At 37.6% G+C, this 22,469-nt stretch overlaps 2 protein-coding genes across 5 annotated transcripts; one reads left to right on the forward strand and one right to left on the reverse strand.

Annotated features, from left to right (window-relative positions):
- The first annotated feature begins 1,832 nt into the window (after positions 1-1,832).
- LOC120625313 lies at positions 1,833-4,336 on the forward strand. Its single transcript, XM_039892347.1, has 3 exons — positions 1,833-2,103; positions 2,863-3,034; positions 3,539-4,336. Exons 1-3 carry the CDS (start codon positions 2,030-2,032, stop codon positions 3,638-3,640), a joined length of 348 nt encoding a protein of 115 aa, XP_039748281.1. The 5' UTR covers positions 1,833-2,029; the 3' UTR covers positions 3,641-4,336.
- A 6,576-nt stretch (positions 4,337-10,912) lies between these two features.
- LOC120625310 (zinc finger protein 845-like) lies at positions 10,913-21,775 on the reverse strand. Of its 4 annotated transcripts, XM_039892341.1 has the most exons (9): positions 21,658-21,775; positions 21,081-21,255; positions 20,222-20,338; positions 19,408-19,542; positions 17,648-17,968; positions 16,861-16,921; positions 14,221-14,836; positions 13,325-13,448; positions 12,189-12,317 (listed from the first exon to the last, which is right to left on the reverse strand). In XM_039892341.1, the coding sequence occupies exons 1-8, from the start codon at positions 21,729-21,731 to the stop codon at positions 13,352-13,354; spliced, it is 1,596 nt and encodes a 531-aa protein (XP_039748275.1). In that variant the 5' UTR covers positions 21,732-21,775; the 3' UTR covers positions 12,189-12,317; positions 13,325-13,351. The 4 variants fall into 4 exon arrangements, with proteins under 4 accessions (XP_039748273.1, XP_039748272.1, XP_039748275.1 ...); XM_039892339.1 differs by having other exon boundaries at positions 10,913-12,317; positions 13,325-14,836; positions 20,246-20,338; XM_039892338.1 differs by having other exon boundaries at positions 10,913-12,317; positions 13,325-14,836.
- Positions 21,776-22,469: the final 694 nt, after the last annotated feature.

Below are 22,469 nucleotides of genomic sequence, written 5' to 3' on the forward strand. Positions count from 1 at the left end.
CCTATACCTATTTATAATAAATGATCCAACGTCATTACGTAAGAAAATATATTTTCCGCTAATGTTAATATATAGAACCTTACAGTAAGGCGCGGCATGGCAATTCGATATAAAATGCCAAATTCTCCTGCGGATGTACGCTGAACGGTGGTGCTTTGGTAGCGCAGCGGCTCGGCGCGGCGCGCGCGCCTTTGACAAATTGCGGCACGGGCCAAGACAGCACGCAACAAAGGCGACCGTATGTATCTAAGAGAGGGAACTTTGCCTGTAGTAGGCAAATTTGAGATTAAATTAAAACTAATAAGATCATTTTACGCTATTGTTTAAGTATTTCGATACTCGAAAACAACTTCTCGATTGCAAATCTTGACCTAAGTATACAAGATATGTAATGGCTGCGGTATTTAATAAAAACATGTATTTTTTTAGAAACTCCCTAAAGGACAAATCCATAGCCACCAGTTTTTGTGGTTTTTTTTCATACCATCCACAAGGCACAAAATCACAGACCAAATAAATAGGTAGGTACACAAAATACAAACAATCAATCACGGTAAAATAGTATTTTTTTACGTAGGTAAATAAGTTAAAAAAATGTTTATAACCATTTTCGACGTCTATGTAAACACCTCACACAACAGTGATTCCATTCCATTGTCTATGTATTTTATGTGTATGTTTAAATAGTAATATGTATTTATATATTGTTTGTATTCATATACATATATATAAATATATATGCTTTTACTATATATATGTAGTATTAGTATGTATTGTCTATGTAATGTTTACAATTATAGTCGTAAAAATATAATAGGCCCGTTTTGACATTTGTGCAAGACCATAGAATGTAACTTGGAATGAAACTGAAAGAAACAATAAAATAAAAATCAATTACATACAGTGTTTTAAAAAATACGTAAATTTTTTTGCGACGTTAAATAATATGAAAGAATATATCGCGAGTATTCTTTTTGCGCTTAATTTATCGTAGCATGCAATTTATAATTGTTGCGAAACGTTCCGAAAACAGTTACGTTCTTAGTCTTTTTTTTTTTTATACTAGAGCTGTAACCATTTTTTTACTGAATATCGAAATTAAATATTGTGTAGTAATCTTTACTGCAAAGAATGAGCTTGGTTCTCAAAATGGGTTCTAAATAATGAGTCTGGGTTGATGTATCTGACCAAACGGCACATGACTGAAGCGTCCCCGCGCGCACTGCGCAGTTTTTCGTTCCTCATCTTGTAAAGTTGACTGTGCGCTCGTTTAAGTTTGATATATATTGTTTACTATTACGTTAACTATGGCTCTTCTATTTTGGACATTAATTTAAACATAGTGATTTGACTCGATTTTTGTGTTTGTTGTTATATAGTACTAACTCTGTTTCAAAATGTTGAAAAGTGGACGTATAATCAACAGCCAGTCACGCGTATTGGTTGTGAAGTTAAAGGAATACTTTGAACGAACGAACACTTTACAATACATAATAATATCAATCAAGTACTGATAAAAACTTGAATTGATTTATCGTGAGTATCGAGTCCCGAGTCTTATGGTCCATAACTAGTTACGTCGCGATGACAAATGTCAAAACGGGCCTATTACATTTTTACGACTATAGCACAATTTAAGTATTGCACTATCCCGTTTTCTCTAATATGTTTCTGAAACCAAAGGTTGTCTGGAGGAGATCGCTTCAAGCGATAAGGCCGCCTTTGTGCATGTGTATATTATTGTTTTCTTTTTTTGTTAACGTGGTTTTATATTTGTATGTGCAATAAAGACTTTTTCTTCTTTTTCCATTTGGCATTCAAAATTCATAGTATTGTAATCTCTTTGATTCCAATCACAATCCTTTTTTTATTTCCAGCACACAAAAGACTTTACTTGTCAGTTCTCTCCCGAAAACTTTACAGACTAGGAAGAAAATAGGGAACCGAATAAGAAAAAAGGAACCCGTATCCAGACCCCAGAGTAATCATTAATCTTGCCGTGCAGACCAGTTAAGGAATTTCTTCGAAAATGCATTCTTGTGTGCCTTTTTTTAAAAACACTATAGAAAACTCCGGTAAATCAGATAGAATCCGTTTTCTTGAGTAAGTATGCCACAGTCCACTTGCTGAACGGTGTTTAAATAGATATACATACTGGATAGAAGCAGGCAAATCAGTTTAGGGCTGTGAATAAAATAATATTACATTTTACTTTGTTAAACAGAACAACCCTGTCATTGATATATTTCACGATACCCTAGAAAGTTTTAAAATGAAAATTATATCTAATGAAATTGTAATAATAAGCTCTCTTTATTACAAATTTAAGCTTAATATTACTTATCTGTCACAGTGGTTTAATTCGTATTTACATTATAATTTTTAATCAGTTTTAGTTTAATACTTTTTTAGTTTTTAATTTTAAATTTTTTGACCGGAGATGATTATGATAATGCTATATACACCTATAATTGATTATCGTAATGGCACTAGATAGAATTTGTAATTCTAACACATTTTTTTATGAATGTTACAATTCATTGCTGTGCGAGTGTGCTGTTCTCTACACTCTTGTAAATTAATTTGAAAGTATTGTGAGCATTTGGAGTCCATACCTGCTCTCTGTACTTGAAAATAGAAATGTGAGTCTGGAAGTTGAGAAAATCTGCAGTATGCCATGCCAGTGTCTCTGAGAGCATGTTAAGTTGTTGGTCCCAATTATAAACAACTCAATTGTAAAAGTTCGCCAACCGTATTCGAGCACTGCAAAGGGATTAGGATCTAAAATCCTTATATGAGATCCATCATGAGGAGGTGTACAGAGTGGTTACTAGGCTAATTAATAATAATGATGATTTTTAGTTTTCCGAGCAAAGGCTTTTTGAGATCTGCATGGCTCCTTGCACTGGGCATGGAAGCCAGAGTTCAGACCCACGCAGTGGTCTGCTCCCGACACTTCCTGCGCGAGGATTTATTGTCCAAAGCGCGTGGCGGAAGGCTCCTTTGCGCCGGCGCCGTTCCTACTACAATTCATGTATGCTAAAAGATGCAAGTAAGTGAAGTAAATTTTAACAATAAGTAAGATTTAATCAAAAAAAATAAAGAACTTTTATCTCAGGAATAGAAATTCTTACGAAAACTTGTCCAGGGAAGTACCTAATATCGTTATTTTTAATTCTCCTGCCAAGTAACATTGCTGTGTTCCCAGTGTAATTACAGGTACATGAGGCTTAACAACTACTCCTCAGCTGTATGGATACCCTTGAAATCCCTGCTATGTGCTTACACCATATTTCCACTGACTGACCCGCTGTCAATTAACAGTTGTGAATTTGCGGTGGTGAATTAAGACTAGTAATAAAAAACAAGCAATAAAACTTCATAAAATACAAATATTTAAAAAAAATCATTGATCATATATCAAAATATTAATATCAATACTTTTGGGAGAGTTATTCATCTTAACTCTGAATTTTATTCTCCATAGCTGGATCTGGAGAAACACCAGTAAGCTGATGCATAGCATGTTTTGTTGCAGGTTTGCTTAATATGCCTCGACACTGACAGGAAAATGTTTTCAATGAGTAAATACAACTTAGAAGATGCATATGAACACCTAACTAGACATCCTGTAAGTTAATCCCACCAACCCCCATTGGAGCAGTGTGGTGGGTCTATGCTCTAAAACTTTATTTCCTATGAGAGAGGAGGGCGCATGTGTGTGCTGTAAGTTGGTCATTTAAAACTTAATTTAGTTTCAATGCCTAAATAGTTTTCTGTTAGTAGAAAGCCAATTAGGCTAATCCCATTAGTGGACTGATAATAGCAGTTAAATAAGGATCTGTGTCAGGATTCTTATTATAGTTCGGTCAACTAAGAGGTTTAAAAAAAACAGTTTTTCGCTATTAAATCGGTTTCTACAGCTCCAATCATAAAGATCTCCTTAAGCAGATCTAGAACGGGTTTTTCTATTTCAGTTTTATTTTCATTGTTTTGCACTTTAGGTAATCTGCTTAAAACCTCGCCTTCATTAATCGGGTATATTCCTGTTTTCCGGAATCCTGCTATTATATTAGCTTTACTTTTGTTACTAAGCACTTCCATTAATTTATTTAAGTCTCGGGAAACATCCCTTATGAATCGTTGCTTGTGCTTTTCCGTCGGTTTTTTTCCACTCTAATACTACGTTTCGCCATGTTATCTTCATAGGCCTGAAGAATGCCATATCAAGAGGTGTTAGATGTGCACTATTTGCCGGTAAAAATATGAACGATATATTTTGCTCGTAGCACAGTTTTATTTTCTCGATAAATGCGACGAGAGATCATCATCTATTAGGCACTTTTCCCCAACTTAATCTTTGAAATAAGGTATAATGATCGATTGAATCCAATCTTCAAAAATTGTTGCATTAAATCAACCAGATTGCATGCGATTATACCTTGCTTCTAGCGGTCCGTTGTCAGTCCATGTGTTGTACAAGTTTTGAGCCTTGTATACCACATACAGTTGCAGTAAAGCGCCGTCGGCTGTAGCGGCTATCATCAATGAAACTGACGACTTTGAAATTCAAAAATTCAAAATTCAAAAAAATTCACAATTCATTTATTTCAAGTAGGCCTAATATAAGCACTTTTGAAACGTCAAGTCTGCCTGTGTGTAGTGACTCTACCACCGGTTCGGAAGGCAGATTCTACCGAGAAGAAGCCGGCAAGAAACTCAGCAGTTGCTCTTTTCCAACATTAACAATTAAAATTTTACATTTCAAAATTCATTTTTCTATCTTGTGAGAGATGAAAGCGGAGCCGGATGCTTCCAAGCAACCTTGTCATTAAGAAATTCATCAATTGTATAATAACCTCGCTGTAATAAATGTGTTTTAACACATTCTTTAAACTTATGCATTGGTAGGTCCAAAATTACCTTAGGAATCATATTATAAAAGCGTATACTCAGTCCCACAAATGACTTCTGCACCTTTCGCAGACGATATGCAGATGTCACTAATTTATGACCATTTCTTGTAAGTCGACTGTTTATATCCACTTTTTGTTTATAAAGACTAATATGTTGTCTTACAAATACTATATTGTTATAAATATATTGTGAGGCTACCGTAAGGATACTTATTTCTTTAAAATTTTCACGGAGGGATTCACGTGATTTAAGTTTATATATTGACCGTACAGCTCTTTTCTGCAATATGAATATAGTTTCAATATCAGCAGCTTTACCCCATAATAAGATCCCGTAAGACATCACACTATGAAAGTACGCAAAGTAATCAAGTCTTGCTGTTTCTACGTCAGTAATCTGTCTAATTTTCCTGACGGCGTAGGCAGCCGAGCTTAGTTTACCTGCTAGTGTATCTATATGGGTACCCCACTGAAGCTTACAATCTAAGGTCATGCCCAGAAAAACTGTGGAATCTTCCATTTTTAGTGATTCTCCATTTATTTTCCTATTCATTACCCTTTCTGGGTATTTCGTTCCTTGTTTAGTAATTTTTTTTTGCTTCCTGGGTCATCGGTCAAATTAGTTTCATCGTAGTTAATTACATTGCTAGGATTAATACCTGCCAACGACACTTCTAACGACTATTCTTTAATCGTGTCTGGTGAAACTTCTGCCCTTTTTTTTTTTTTAATGTTTTGGTTATATCTTTGGGAAATCTGGTTTTTGGAAACTCGTTTGACGTTTAAGGAAACTCGCGACAAAGTCGGGTCCCGGTAAATTGTGTTTAAATTTGAGCACTGTTCGGCCTACTTGGTCAAGATAGGCCTTAACTCAAATCTAATGCGGGCATCCCCATTCCGCACATATATTGATATACTTTATCATGCACTCTTCAGTCTCTTCTGTTAAAATAGTTTGCCCTCCTTGTTTCTTCATAGTTTAGACACTGGGTCTATAAGTACAGATTTATTGATATCATATTTATCAGCTATGGCCTTTAAAGAGGATTTGCTATTCGCATATGCCGCAACAGCTTCATTTATAATATTTTCATCGTACTTTTTATACCTTTTCCCCTTAGGATCAGGTTTATATACACGCGGCATAGTTATATGTACCTATCACAGAAGAAAATTATTATATTGGCGATTAAACTATTATCTACTTACATAATAAGTAGTGATTTGGTAGTTTGTAATTTAATATTACCTACTAGACCTAAATCTTAAAACAGTACCTACTTATAGATCGTCAATATCTCTTCCGAATCATCCCAAGGGTTCTAAATGTTTCTAACAAAAAAAAACTCAATAGGTAGCAGCCCTAACATATATTTTTCTAATCACCTCTTACTCGTTTCTATTAAACCCTTTCGTAGTTACTCGTTTCCGTAAACATAACGGGCGTGCATCGGCCAAAACTACCATCCTAAATTAGACAAAGCATAGCTAGCTATACGTTAGGAAGTTATTATAAGAGTACCCAAGCCTACTGTTATAAATGTTGTTTGAAATTATGTATCACTTTTTGTAAATAATAACAATCCAATATGAAGTATTTTTTATTAATTACCGTATTACAGATACCTTTTCTTTTAGTATGTTGTTATATTCTAATTTATTTTTGCTGGAAGGATGGCCTATTTGGAAATCGCGGTTGCAGCTTTTTGGGCTGCCCGTGTTTCAGGTTACCGTCGACTCAAGAAGAAAAAGATAATAGAATGAAGTTCAATTTTTTTACCAACATCAAAAACAATTTTTGTATATGTGCGCAAACTATTTCTATGCGAATGCCTAATCATGGATCTGACCAATACCGAATAAAGGAAAATTTCGAATAGGTGGGCAAGCCCGCAATTCCGCTATTACACGTATAGGTTATTACTGTCTTTGTTTATTCCAAGCGACGGTATTGTTCTTGCGGCTTGTGTGAGATATTTTTTTTTTTTTTTTTTTTTTTAAGTATATAGACAAGTGCTTGACTGCAATCACACCTGATGGTAAATGATGATGCAGCCTAAGATGAAGCGCGCTTGCCTAGAAGATGCCTATTCACTCTTGATTTGAAGGTACCCAGATTATAGGTATCAGGGAAGACGGAAGATGGGAGGGCATTCCGGCCTTTGCGGTGCGGATCAGAAAGGAAGAAGCAAAACGCTTCGTACGTGTTGATGGTATTTCAACCACGTAACGGTGCAGATTCTTTCGGTGCCTCGCAGTTCGATGGTAGAAAGGAGATGGTTTGACCAAATCGAATAGCTCCTGAGCACACTCTCCGAAATGTATCTTGTAGAAAACAGCCAGACAAGCAACCTTGCGCCGGTGTTCAAGGGTTTGAAGTCTACTGACTACAAGGTCGTTGCCAATGAGTCTCCTAGCACGACGATCCACCGAATCCAAAGCATCGAGCTGGTACTTGGCAGAGCCATCCCATAAATGGCTGCAGTACTCCATGCACGACCGAACCTGAGCTTGGTACAGGGTTAGAAGCTGTTCTGGCGTGAAGTAGCGCTTAACTTTGTTGAGGATGCCAAGTTTTTTGCCAGCAGTTTTAGCTTTGGACTCGATGCATTGTCCAAAGCTTAGATTGGACGAAATGCTGATACCTAGGAGCTCAATACTATTCGTGATTGGCACAGATACATTTCTGAAAGTCGGAGTTAGGGGGAACGGACTCCGTTTGGCGGAAAACAAACACGCTTGGGTTTTGGAAGCATTAAACTCTACCAGATTAGTGTCACCCCAATCGGACACCTCGCTTAAGGCCAGATTAACGCGTTCCACCAAGGCCTCTCTGAGCACAAGAGTTTCGTCTCCACTAGCTCGTGGACTGGACATGTATCTAACCGTCACAGTGCTGTCATCTGCATACCCAAAGATGCCGGGTTTTAACAGATCATTTATATGCAGCAGGAAGAGCGTAGCGGAAAGAACCGATCCCTGAGGGACACCAGCGTTGATGGCCATTAGGTCAGACGAGGACCCATCGACGACAACCCGAAAAAATCGTCCACTTAAGAAATCAGCGATCCAGTTGCAAAAACTAATGGGCCCGTAGGCTGGAAGCTTGTGCAGAAGACTTTCATGCCAGACACGGTCAAAAGCTTTCGATACATCGAGTGAAACGGCGAGCGCTTCACCGTGCTTATCCATGGCTTGACCCCAGATGTGCGTGGCATACACTAAAAGATCCCCTGTTGACCGATTTCGTCGAAAACCGTACTGACGGTCTGACAGGAGTTCGTTGTTTTCTAGGTATGCCAGAAGTCTGTTATTAAGTACACGCTCCAGACTTTTACATAATAAAGAGGTGATAGCAATTGGTCTGTAGTTAGATGGGTCGGCACGGCTACCCTTTTTTGGAACAGGTTGCACGTTGGCAATCTTCCAAGCTTTCGGGACCTGAGTGGTTTTAAGGGAGAGGCGGTATAAACGTGTTAGAATAGGAGACAATTCGGGAGCACAGGTTTTAAGAACCACTGCTGGAATTCCGTCAGGACCACTGGCTTTATTCACATCCAGATTGCGGAGCACTTTTAAAACCTCACACTGTCGAATGCGTATCTCTGGCATGACAGAGTCACAAAAAGGTATGGTTGGTGGTGAGGCACTTCCTGAATCTAGCTGTGAATTAGCTGCAAACAGAGATCCTAAGAGGTTAGCTTTATCTGTTGCAGTAAAAGCCAGAGACCCGTCAGGTTTCAAAAGGGGTGGCAGCGAAGGACGGCAAAAATTCGTTTCGATGGACTTCGAAAGGGACCAAAAAGCTTTACTACCACGTGGATAAGAAGCTAATTTTGCCCCGATACGTATGGTGCGACTAAAACGAGCTCTTTTTAGTACCTTCTTGTAGGACTTGGCGGCTAAGTTAAAAGCTCTCTTCTTGGCGGTGATATCCGGAGCTTTTTTTGAACGGGCTTCAGCCCACGCTGCAAACGCTGTATCTTTATGCGCCTCGGCTTGGGCACACTCAGCGTTATACCACCGTGGAACCCTTCCATCGAGTGATACGTCAGCGAATGGAATAAAGTATTCCATGGTTTGCATTATGACCTCCGATAAAGCTTTTTCACTGCTCGACGGATCATTAGACGAGAAGCATACTTGCCGCCAAGGAAAAGATGCAAAAAAATGCCGCATCTCGTCCCAATCTGCTGACTTGTATCGCCACACCCGTCTGATTCCAGTAGAACCGGAGTCCAGGGGGTGATAGTTTGACACTGACCTAACCAAACAGTGATCAGAAGTGCCCAAGGGAGCTGTAACTGATACTGAAAAACGGTCTGGGTCGGTAGTCAGCAGAAGGTCTAGGCAATTAGGTGTGTGGCCGTCAATATCAGGTACCCGTGTTGCCTCTTGGACTAGCTGAGAGAGATCTAGCGATAAAGCAAATTTAAGCGCCTCTCTCCCGGCGTGGTCGGTGTTCTGGTATGGGAATAGCCAGTCCTGGTGGTGAGCGTTAAAGTCTCCCAGAAAAACCATTTGGGCAGTGGATACCGACGCTGTACGGTGTCAGCCGTTTCACTGAGATACTGAAACATTCGCGTCGTCTCCTGGTCACCACTATGTGAGCGATAAGTACAGGCGTAAACAATCTGATCCGTACCTGTATCCAATAGACACCACATGATTGAGAAGTTGGGTACCTCCAAGTTACGGAGACGCCGGCAACAGACGTCATTACGTGCGAACATACAGACCCCGGCACGAGGTTTAAAATTATGCTCAAGTGAATACCCTGGGTACTGAAGATACGCTACATCAGTTGGAACCCCAATTTGTGTCTCCGTAAGAAAAAGTAAATGCGGCCTCTCAGTCTCCAGATGATGGTGGACTGCAAAGAGATTAGAGTGCATTCCTCTTATATTTGAGAAATGCACTTTTAAGGAGAGGAGGTGCAACCGCTGTGTATACTTACTTTTCTTCATTTTGCGTGTCATTTGATGTAAAGGGTGAATAGGAAAAGGGATGGCAGTTGTACGAGGCGCGACGTTTGTAGACTCCTCAATCCACGAAGATACCACACTAAAAGGAAGACTCGACTGGAGACTGCGGGGACGCCCGAACCCCCCTGGGAATCACCATCGGGTCCTCTCTCTGGTCGTCAACCAGCACGATGGAAGCCATCCCAGGATTTTTCGCTAGTTGGCGGGGCAGCCTTTCATAGGTGACGAACCTATTAGTTGGGCCCCCTACTACCTGCGGTCGGCCAGCGGTGCACCGTGCTTCGGATCCCGCTAGCCTCCAATTCGAGGCGTCCAGTGTAGTTACCCCGTGGATCGGATCCTGTCATTAAACGCAACGCAACTGTACATACCCATCCCCTTTAGATAAGCTACTACGAGCATCGTTCCGGAACACGACAAATCGCATCAGTCAACTGACACAATCAGTCATTTTGCGGCGCGGTTTTGCTCGCAGGGTGGTAATTCTAGCTACGGCCGAAGCCTACCACCTAAGAAAATGATACTCGTTTAGCACCACCCAGGGGCCACGTGTAGGGTAACAAGGGTTAAAACCTAATTTCGGTAATTCCTACGGACGCGAGTACCAACGACCCCCAAAAATGTATGTAAATAGATATATGTTTAGTGGTTTCAAAGCTACGTCGTCGCATTTAAATAATGCATTTTGATCGTTGCAGTTTTTTAAAAACTCTATATAAAATAAACTCCGCTATATTTCCACCTATGGGACGCGAGATATATCAATAATTGCTCAGTCGTTGAGCCGAACTTAGGTAACAAACAAATGAATACACAAAAAAAAACAAAAAAAACTTTCCATGTAATTCTTTATTATTGATGACTTGTCTTAATTATTAATAAGAATGAATGTCAGCACCATAGTTCACTATACAAAAATTAATAACAATAATTTCTTCTTCTCTTATCTATATTTACAATTTTATAGACTAAAAAAGCATATAAAAAATATAAAGTTGATAATTCCCCCAAGTGTAGGTAAAAACACTAATAAAAATTATAAAATTATATTTACAATATTTATATTACCGCTTTAACTCATCCCAATTGGTTAAAGCGGCTACAAGCAGATTGTATTACTGATTTATTATAAAAGTATACATAACAAGTATTACAATTACCCACACAAAACTTTACTTATCGGGATGAATTTTCTTCAGATGATTCACTAAATTGCTCTGAATAATACATTTATATTCACAAAAACTACAAGAAAATTGTTTCTTACCCAAGTGATTTTTCATGTGTTTTGCTAAGTAACTGCTAGTAGCGAATTTAAAATGGCATAGCTTACAAGTGAAAGGTTTCTCACCGGTGTGTCTTCTCATGTGTTCAGTCAAATGGTGACTCTGTTTACATTTATATTGGCATACCGTGCATGCATATGGCTTCTCTCCGGTGTGCGTTCTTATGTGGTCCACTATATTAGATTTAAAATTAGCTTTATACGGACAAAAGTGGCAAGCATAAGGCTTCTCACCAGTGTGGATCCTCATATGAATGCGTAGACTATCCTTCAAAGCACTTTTATATTCACATAAATTACATGCAAAAGGTTTGACACCAGAGTGGATTTTCATGTGCCTTTTCAAATAAACGTTGCGAGCACCTTTATAATCGCACAACTTACAAGCGAAATGCTTCTGTAGACTGTGTTCTCTCTTGTGCTTTATAAAACTCCTCTTAGTACTACATTCATACTGGCATAACTTACAAGTTAAAGTTTTTGTACAAGTTTGTGACCTCAAATGCTTTAATAAACTACTCTTTCTAGTACATTTATATTCGCATAACGCACAAGCAAAAAATTTCTCGCTTTTATGCGCTTCCATGTGAATCGCTAATTTATTTTTATATTTAGTACTGTACTTGCATAACTCGCAACTAAACAACTGTTCACCAGTGTGAGACATTATGTGTTTCACTAAGGCACTTTTCTTCAGGAAATCATTGTTACAAATGTCACAAGTATAACGGTCTTTATTGGTCGCCGGCAATTCTTCACGTTGAAATTTATTATCAATATTAAAGCCTTGTATTTCACGTTGTGCTGTTTTTGGTAACTCCCGTTCATAACTTTTCGCATCCTTAATTACTGATTCTTTTGCAAGAACTTCATTATAACTCGTTGTTTCGCAACAATTTAAACCCTGAATCGAGGTAGTCTCTATGTCAGACTCAAGTTCTTTAAAAATATCTTGAAGTTTTACGAAACAATTTTTTAATGATATATTAGACATATTATCATCCTGTAAATCTTGTTTTGTGGGTATGTGTTTTTTGCCATTTCTTTTATTACTGGTGAGGGAACTTGTTTGATCAACTTCGTCAAATACGTGCTGGCTTCTGGAGTTAAGGCCGGGTCCCAAAGGGTTGTCTGAAATGAAATATTCTCCTTGTTACTATTTCATGGCCGGTAATCATTTTGTTAATTGGATGGGTCGCTAATTTTTCATTTATAGGGCACTTTTGACGCGTACATTACATGTAAAATAAGTTGATGGCGATAACTTAGTTTGTCAAGTCAAAATTAAAGCTACCAAGGTACCAAACGCGCCCTGGTCTATGAGGAAGCCCACGATACACTTAGTCAGTATTTTTTTTTTTATTTGAAAATCTCTTTTATTTCCCGCTTCAAAATATCTTATAAGTAAACTTAATAACTGCTTGTAATGGTAGTTTATATTTGAAGTGAAATACGTTTACGAAACAGAAAAAATATGTTTTACTTAATTAAAGTACTCATTATTACGTACAAAAAAGTCCGCGAAGGAATATATCTAACTATTATAGATAAGTTGCAATAGTAGCTTCATGTTCTAAAATTATTAGCGCGTCGGTAGAAACAAAAGTTGGTTAAATTAGAATCGCAATAGTTTTATCATCTAATACCTTTTAATTTATTCTAGTCGGGCATTTAATGTAGAAGTTATCACGAGTTTAAGACATTAAAAAGTTATTTTTAAAAACTACACTCGATTTTTCTCACAAGAATACGCCACTTAAAAGTATGCATTAAAACAAAAAACAAACGCGGACGAAATCGCAGGCAACAGTTATTGGATGATAAAATAACTGAATTGATTAAATTTTAATTTTACTTATTGATTGAACATAAACTTTATTTATCAGGATGAATTCTCTTCAAGTGCTGGATCAAATTACCCCTAACAATAGATTTATATTGGCAAAACTGACAAGCATAAAGTCTCTCGCCAGTATGTAGTTTCATGTGTTTTCCTAAGTAAGTACTGGTAGTGCATTTGAAATTGCATACCTTACAAACCTACGGTTTCTCACCGGTGTGAGTGCTTACGTGAACAGCCAACTGAGAACAATCAATACTTTTATACTGGCAAAATTTACACGAAAACAGTTTCTCACCTGTGTGAACTCTTAATATGTGTGACGTCAAAATACTTTGAGAAGTAAATTTCGCCTGGCACAAATTACAAGCAAATTTTTTCTCACCAGTGTGCGTGAGCATGTGCCTATCCAAATTAGCCTTCTGAAAAGATTTATATTGGCATAACTTACAAGCATGACGTTTCTCACCAGAGTGAATTTTCATGTGCGTCAGTACATTAGTTTTCGTACTAAACTCACGTTGGCATACCGTGCATGCATACGGCTTCTCTCCGGTGTGCGTTCTTATGTGTTCCACTAGATTAGATTTAAAATTAGATTTATACGGGCAAAACTGACAAGCATAAGGCTTCCCACCAATGTGGACCTTCATATGCTTCTGTAAACTACTCTTTACAGCACCTTTATATTCACATAAATGACATGCAAAACGTTTCTCCGTAGAGTGGGTACCCATGTGAGCCACTAAGTTACTTCTAGTAACGCATTTGTACTGGCACAGTGTGCAAGCGAACGGCTTCTCTCTGGTGTGTGTTCTTTTGTGTTCCACTAAAGTAGATTTAAAACGAGCCTTATACGTGCAAATATTACAAGAATAAGGTTTCGCACCCATGTGGATTAACATGTGCCTTTTCAAATTACCACTATTAGCATCTTTATAATCGCACAACTTACAAGCAAAACGTTTCTCGAGTCTGTGTTCTCTCTTGTGCTCTATAAAACTGCTCTTAGTGGTACATTTATATTGGCATAACTTACAAGTTAAAGATTTTATACAAGTTTGAGACCTAAAATGCCTTACTAAACTACTCTTGATGGTACACTTAAAATCGCATAACGCACAAGCAAAATATTTCTCGCTTTGATGCGCTTCCATGTGTAACACAAAATTATTTTTATATTTAGTACTGTACTTGCATAACTCGCAACTAAAAAACTTTTCTTCAGTGTGTGTCAACATTATATGTTTCAATAACGAACATTCCCTACGGAAATCATTCTGACAAGTGTCACAAGTGTAACGGTCTTTATTGGTCTCCGGCATTTCTTCACATTGCAATGTAATGTCAATATTTGGACTTGCTGTTCCGCTCTGACCAGCTTTCGGTAGATGACTTTTATAAACTTTGACATTATTAACGATTGATTCTTGAGCTGGGACTTCGCTATGACTCGTTGATTCGTCACAAGATAAATCCCGAGTGTAGATTTCTTTTCTCTGTGCGTTGGTCTCATGTGTAATGGCTGTTGGTTTTTCCGTCAGTGATTCATCTAGTTTTGATCCAGTTCCGTTTGATTCTTCAAAAATATCATGAAGCAATACCAAACAATTTTTCAGTGCTAAGTTAGAAACATTATTACTCCGTAAATCATTTGTTGAAGGTGTACGTATTGTTTGTAGGGTATTCGCTTGACTGTTGTTATTGGATATTTCTCCTATTTCATTTTCATTAAAAACCTGCTGGCTCTGGTCGTAGCAGTAACCCTTTGCTCCATAATCCGATGCAAGACTCGGTTGCAAGGCATATTCTGAAATTCAATATTTTCTGGTTACTATATCATTGTTAGTCAGGCCTAGCACCATTTGTCGCTTCGGGCCAGCATTTTTTAGATATATATGAATTGCTTCATGTAGAACAGTGGGAGTGACAAAGTTTTAATCATTGGCATAAAGATGAAATATAGAAGATAGGTGTTTGGAAACAGTGTTGATAAAGAGGAGAAAGTATGCCGCCTTGTTGCCGCCACCAGAAACAATCGAAGAAAATGTGGCGAGTTTTCTGTACCTGTGCACACACTGTTGATGCCCACATAAGTAGCTACAAACGATACATTACCTTCATGTTAGGAGATTTCAAAATAGAAAGAATAATAGCAAAATTGAAAGTGTTGAAGCTGTTACTGAAGTTTAATTGAGCAAGCAGATATATAAAACAGAACAACAGACTGTGATGGGCGTGCGCGAAAATTAACCAGTTATTTTCTCTTGGAGCTTCAATGAGGTAAAAGGTGCCAATCGCTAATGACCGTAGCTTAAGAGTTCAAATATCTCTTGTCTAAATAGGTATATGGTCTAACCATATTTTTAAAGTTATAGATGTTCCTTTTTTTTCTATAGAAAACTTTGCTTTTTAGTGTCCCGTAGTAGAGACAAGGAAAGAGTTTCGCCATGTCCGTCTATCCGTCCGCGGCTTAGTTCAAATGCTGTCTCTACTGTATTCGCCTCAAAGTACAATCCCACGATACGTATTATTTTCATCTAACTCTACTGATTTAAGCAACGCACGCCAAGATAGCTCTCACATGGCACGCATTTTATTCAAACTTCCTTGAAACTTATTATTATAAAACTTAGAGCAAATTTTATTTTTAAAGAGATTGTACAGGTATATCTTTTGAAATTATAGCCTTTGTGTACCTATATTACTGAACAGTTTTGTCAAAATCCAGTAGTATGTGCGTAAAAGAGTAAAAAACATAATATATGGATGGCCATACAATCTTTCGCATTTATAATATTAGTAATAATAAATTTGTTTTGAAAAAAGCTTCATATTAAAACAAACAAAACGAAACAAAACCATTTGTAATTTTGGCGAAATCAATCTTGAGGCTTTGATAATGTTGAGACCCTAGTTAGAAGCTATAAGGTCAAATGGCCCTGAGTATGTCATGACCGGATATCCTATATATGTATATAGTTCAAGCGGTAGGCGGGTAGGAATTCGACTTCTCTTTCGGGAAGTCGAGTTCGACTCAGTACGCTCAGTACGCACCTATAACTTTTCTAAGTTATGTGTGTTTAAAGCAATTTTAAAATCACTTGCTTCAACGGTGAAGGAAAACATCGTGATGAAACCTGCATGCCTTGGAGAGTTCTCCATAATGTTCTCAAAGGTGTGCGAAGTGCACTAATCAGCACATGGCAGCACGTGGTGGACTACGGCCTTAACGCCTTCTCATTGCGGAAGGAGACGTTGTGATGTTGATGATACCTTGATAGACTTGTCCATTTTCTTTTAAAACCAAACCATCCATATTCAATCCTTAACCGATTCCCTCGAAGCTCTTTTATATCCGAAGTGTGACCCAGTCCCTGCCTTAGAATGGGCATGCGCACCGAGCCTCCGAGCCATAACCAAAATCTATACGAATGACAAGTTTATTAAGATTCTTTATAAAATCTAGCACCTATAGGTATAGTTGAGCCGAAGACAACAATCAAAAAAGCAGACATTAATCGGTGTAGTGAGCGTTCCAGTGGATTCATCTAAATCATCATTGCCTGACACTTCAAGGTACGGGCCTGAGAATGAGAAGAGTCAAGGGTTAGGTAAACTTCTCCCCAGACATGTTTTGTTCGAAATTTTATTGATAAATAGGCTATTTTCGCGTTTAAATAGTGGGCTAGTGCGTTTAAAAAAACAAAATCGAAATCAGTTCATCCGTTTGGGAAATACGACGACACAGACGGACACATACACACAGACACATCAAAGTTATAACACCCCGTCGTTTTTGCGTCGGGGATTAGAAAGCACAAGCTCACCCACCTGGAACTGTCTTGTCCTCACTGACTAGAGACGTCTCACCAAAGGAAGACATCGCGCGAGTCTGTAACAAAGACCACCTGATGCTAAAAATATCGAGGTTAAGAGCGTCAAATGACCCGATACGATTTCAGAACGTTGCAAACTAAAACGCGAACTAATTTTCTAAGTGGTCGCTCGGTGCATAGATGTTTCGCCGAACACTTTTTTTCACAATTGCTCCCACTTGATGTGTGTAAATATACAATGTTCCTTAATTCTTAGTTTTAATTGTAAAAGTCAAAGATTTCTTTATTCAAATAGGCACATAGATGCCAGTTTTGATGCGTACATTACATGTAAAACATGACACAGAAGCGAGTGGATAGCGTTAACTAAATTCGTCAACTGTAAATAAAATCTACGGGTTCCAAACGCGCCCTGCACGGCTAGTATGGTCAGGAGACAACTATCTCCCCGGGGAGAGGATAAAAATGTATGTTCTTGACAGCTTTATCAACTCTCAGAACACTGGAAATAATATTCGTCTTCTATTCAGGTGGACACGTTTATTATATCCCTTGTCAGGGGATATCATTTTTGTCTCCTGCCTGTGCTAGTCCTGTTGGTCTAAAAAAGAAGCCCACAAACAAACTTAGCCGATTGTTTTTTTTTGTTATCATCAACACAATGACATTTAAAACCATTTAAGAAGCAACCTAGTTAGACCCATGCTTTTTTAACGTTGACGTAGTCCTTTATACTGTGATAGGAAAACGTTTAAAGAAGTCAAAAAGAGAGATAGTCTCACCTTAAAAGATCCAATGTCTTCCAAAAGTGATATTCTGGTTAGTTTCACCCAGCACCTCAGTACAGAGTGGTGCTGATGAAGCTGCCTGATGAATTGAGCCTTATCCAGCAAAGCTATTTGGCGGATAATGTCTACGCTATCCCGATCTGCACTTTCCCGGGCCTGCGGCATGCCTAAGCAGCTGCCTAACTGAAGCTCTGTCTGCGCATATGTACTCGTACCATCCAGCACGTGCAGGTCACATGGGTCTGAACCTAGCGAGCAACATGCTTGGCTGGAGTTTAGCGTGCTCTGCAAGTGCGCAATGTCCAGTGGCGTTATCTGAAGCAATCAGAATTGCCTTTATTTCTATGAGTCTTAAAAAATAAGAAATGATTATGTGCATACAGCACGATGTCACAAGTGCCACTGACTGGGCGTGGCAGATCTATACTTTTATACTCAATATTATAAAGAGGAAAGATTTTATTGTTTGTTTGTACCGAATAGGCTCTGAAAGAAATGGACCGATTGTAACTATTTTTTCACCAAAAAAGAGCTTTATTAGATCCTTAATAAAATTGCACAAATGTTACCAAAAATTGAAAAATGTTGTATACAAAAATCATTTAAATCAAGTATTTTTTAATTTATTCGAATCGGACCTTTTAGTGAGAAGTTATAGCGAGTTTAATAATTCAAGGACTATACCTAATCAAAGGAGTTACTATTTTAGAGCTACATTTAATTGAAAAAGTTCTGTTTAAAAACTATTACTATAACTAAGTATTTTAGTATCTTCTCTCCTAACTTAACAATTACTTTTCTTTGTTAGTGATAAAAGCTGCAATCGACGTACACTAAATTCTCATTCAAACCTCCAAATCCAAATCACAGAATTACGAACAGACGGAAACCACGCAACTTTAGTAGAGTATCCCGAACAGCTAGGCGGATAGTCACTACTCACTTGATACCATTTAGCAATTGACAGCAATTATTTATCCCAATGCTCTAAACGCTTAACATAAAATGGGATAAAACTTTGTGAGCTAGCAACATTCCGCGGGTGTGATGTTAGACGTGCGTGAAATGTTTCACTGTTAATGGACACACTGCATGGCATACAATAATGGCTGAATGACGGTTCTGTAAGTTTTTAATTCTGGGTCCAAAACATTGCAAACCTAGCGCAATCTATTATTTTTGCTGCTGCCACTGCCACACATCTGGCAAATAAACCTACGGGATACTTTAAAAACAAACACAAACGCGGACGAAGTCGCGGGCAACAGCGAGTCATCTATATACACCAAAAAATAGAAAGGGGCCTTAAATTCACTGTAACCTGTGATAGACAAGAGTAATAAAAATGTTGTCCAAAATTGATGCAAGCATTTAACTTTATTATGCATACTGCATTAAAGGTGTGGGATTTGAACGATTTTGCAAGAGGCACAAGCTGTGGTAAAGGGGTTTCTATATTTTACCTACTGTCCGCAATTTTTATATTGTAGTGTGTATTTTTAAGTGTAGCTGCTATTTTTACCAAAATAGCGGCTACACTTAAAATATGTTGACCTACAATTGAATAGCTGGCTATACAATTGAATAGCTGGCTATTCAATTGTAGGTCAACTTGTAGGTTGACAAATTGTAGGTTGTATTGATTAATACAGGTATCAAGCCATGTGTTTTGTGTAGCTGCTATTTTGGGGAAAAAAAATGCTTACCAGTAGGTAAGCCACAATATAACAAACTGTTGTCAGTTTTTCACTTACCATTTGATATTTCTCAATTAAGTCCATCAGCAGGGTACAAGCTCTTAAGCTCTTTTCTCTGAATTTACTAATGTTTGTCAATCTCTGAGCACATTTCATACAAAGTATATGCCTCAGGTTTCCTTCATTACACAACTGAAAAAAAATTATTAAATATTTAGATTAACTTGAACTTGAAGTTTGCATTGGGCACTGTACTGAATTAGGTTGCTGGTTTTACACTTTAAATAAAAGCTTTTTTATTTGAGCTTTTATTTCAAGTATTCTTGTCTTAGTATTGCTTACTTTATAAGAACTTTGAAATCATCAAGTCTGTCAGTACACTGTTTAAAACACTAAATGCTGCATCTTCTACCGCAAAACCAGCAAGAACCTCAATCAAGGTTCTATGGTAGGGAACTATTTAATTGTTTTCAATATTATGAAGTATTTGATTTAGAACTGTCAATTTAGTGTCGTTTACAGATTTGCATACAATAGATTTGGCACCACTGTCTACTAAATATAAATCACAAATACATCTTAACTATGGCCAATTTGTGTCTGTGAAATATCTTAATAGTCCATTGTTTCTTACCGTACGCAAAGTATTTTTAAAGAATTAGTCACATGAAAAACGTTGCATGAAATGTGTGTTACTCTCAGCTTCCTTATCATGCTCGCTTACAGCTCACAAGCTTAAAACCGCCTCGAGTGAAAAATTTAATTTACCACACTCGTTTCAGAATGTACTATTAAAACATATTTTAGACTAAAAGGTATGCAAAAGATTGTTAACATTATAAGACAGATGAGAAAAAATTTACCATTCTACCCGTATAACTGTTGAAGAACTTACAGAATAACCAGTTAAGTGTACATATGCTTCTCCCAAGTTGTATTTACTCATTGAAATCATTGGGCTATCAGTGTCCAGGCATATCAGGCAAACCTGCAACAAAATAATAATGAGTTTATTTACTTTTACACTGTATTACTTAAATAAATATTAAAACTGAAATAGTTATGACTTGTCTAACTCTTGTTATGGTGCATAAGAGCACTTTGTTTATTCATCTAGCTCAAAGTTTTGTATATATAGAATTTGGACTGTAGAACTAGAACTTAATATGCATACAACTACAGAAAAAATGAAGTTAACTATGCATTTTGATATTAATGCCTTGAAATTATGAATTTTAGACTCAATTTTAGCTATGATTTATAGCTAAAATTGAGTCTAAAATTCATAATTCCAATATAAATGGAATTACTTCATTAAATTTTGGGTCTTTATATGAAATTTAATTAATTGTATGCAATTATACAGTTTTACTTACCATTTACCTACCAGCAACTGAGGGATCAATTTACTTTTGTCTCAAACTATTATTATATATATATTGGCATGGACTATAATTAAACCATTAGGCTATTATTTTTTATAAAATAATTATGATGAATGAAAGAAGAGAAATACAAAGAGTGCCAATTTGATTTGATTTGTATACAAAATTGATTGTCTATCTATGATGTTGACAGTTGATTTTACAAACTCTGCATTACACAATACTTTTTTAGCCGACAGCACTTCTCTCTCGAGACAGGGATAAGCATACCAACTATTAAGTGCAACAGATGTATCAGATCAGAGGGTAGGAACAACCTGAAGAGTGGAGCACAAAAACACCAACCTGTACTGCAGTAGGCACAGCACCGGCGCAGAGAGACCTATCACCGCGCGCGTCTCGCATGTCCTCGCGCAGGAAATGCTGGGAGCAGACTGCCGCACTAGCCGGCACTTGACCTTGCATTCCCAGGCTGCGTAGCCACTGGGCTCGCAGGGCACCAGAGTCCTCGTCAGGGAAACTATTTATTACAATTACCAGTCAATGAAGTATAGTTTGCTCGAGTATGATTGCTTGTGTTCCCACATCATCATATCAACCTCCTTCCACAATGAGAAGTGTTTAAGGCCGTAGTCCACCATGCTGGCCTAGAACGGATTGGTGGAGTCCACACCCATGTAGTTTATTTCTGACTAGCTGACTTCAGCACATTAAGTGCAGGGTGCCAGTGAACACTGGGTCAGTCTACCATTGTGCACTGCGTCGTCATCATCACCAGCAACCCATTACCGGCCCACTACAAGGCACGGATCTCATTATGGAGAACTCTCAGGCGTGCAGATTTCCTTACGATATTTTTTATCTGTTTATGATGCGCACGCCCATGTTAGAAAGAAAAGCAATTAAAATGTATAGCACTCACGCATGGAAACTGATTCCATCTGTTTTAGAGACATTTTCGGTACTATTTCTACAAAAAGGAACACAACAGCGCATTTTCAATGTTGATGTAATTTTGATATTTGATGACTACCCCAAACTTCAACGGGCAACGAGTATATAATCCACAGAACAATATTACTCCAAGGAGTATATAATCTTACCACTACCACGTTCCCGTTGTACACAGACTAACCAGAATCCCTTAGTACAACTTAAAAGATTTCCGCGCTTTACGCATATCAAACTATATAGAGCCAAAGTACAATGGGCCTAAAGATGCGCGAATTGCGCGAATACTGTACTTTTTTTTTACAAGAGTTCTGCCACAAGCCGTTGGTTAAATTTCACAGTGTCAACTGGCAGGATATTTGGCATTTTACATTTTTATTTTTATTGATTTGTAATTTTCGGCTAGAAGCAGGCGTTACTTGGCGGAATTGCATGATATATTATGAAAATTAATTGATTTAGCGATATTCCGCGAAAAGCAGGAGAATTTGTATGGTGTACTTAATAATTTCTTCTCTCTACTCCACACCAAACAGATCTTCGGCAATGTAGGTACCCTCTACGCACGTTTCACACCGAAAGCGGAGCATTCTCGGGAGATTTTGACTTTACGTTATATATTAACATTTATAATTAAATGTTAAATCATTGTAAAGTCTAGATGTAAGGATAGATATAAGAATAGAAGGAAGATTCTCCTGCTTTTCGCGGAGTAGGTATAGCAAATAAAGCTTATTTTTCATAATTAATAAATTTTGCTCTTTATGTCAGAACTTTTTTGTT

This window comes from Pararge aegeria, chromosome 7 (genome assembly GCF_905163445.1).
Source record: "Pararge aegeria chromosome 7, ilParAegt1.1, whole genome shotgun sequence".
NCBI lineage: Eukaryota > Metazoa > Arthropoda > Insecta > Lepidoptera > Nymphalidae > Pararge > Pararge aegeria.

Excerpts from the sequence above, each read along its gene's own strand:
- LOC120625310 (XM_039892338.1), bottom strand. The coding sequence starts at position 21,731 with ATGCGCTGTTGTGTTCCTTTTTGTAGAAATAGTACCGAAAATGTCTCT. Across the intron at positions 19,543-20,221 it reads GTTCTTCAACAGTTATACGG|TTGTGTAATGAAGGAAACCT; the intron begins GTAGAATGGTAA and ends ATTTTTTTTCAG. Across the intron at positions 14,837-16,860 it reads TGAGGACAAGACAGTTCCAG|AATATGCCTTGCAACCGAGT; the intron begins GTGGGTGAGCTT and ends ATTGAATTTCAG.
- LOC120625313 (XM_039892347.1), top strand. The coding sequence starts at position 2,030 with ATGCATTCTTGTGTGCCTTTTTTTAAAAACACTATAGAAAACTCCGGT. Across the intron at positions 2,104-2,862 it reads GATAGAATCCGTTTTCTTGA|TTTTCCGAGCAAAGGCTTTT; the intron begins GTAAGTATGCCA and ends GATGATTTTTAG. Across the intron at positions 3,035-3,538 it reads CCGTTCCTACTACAATTCAT|GTTTGCTTAATATGCCTCGA; the intron begins GTATGCTAAAAG and ends GTTTTGTTGCAG.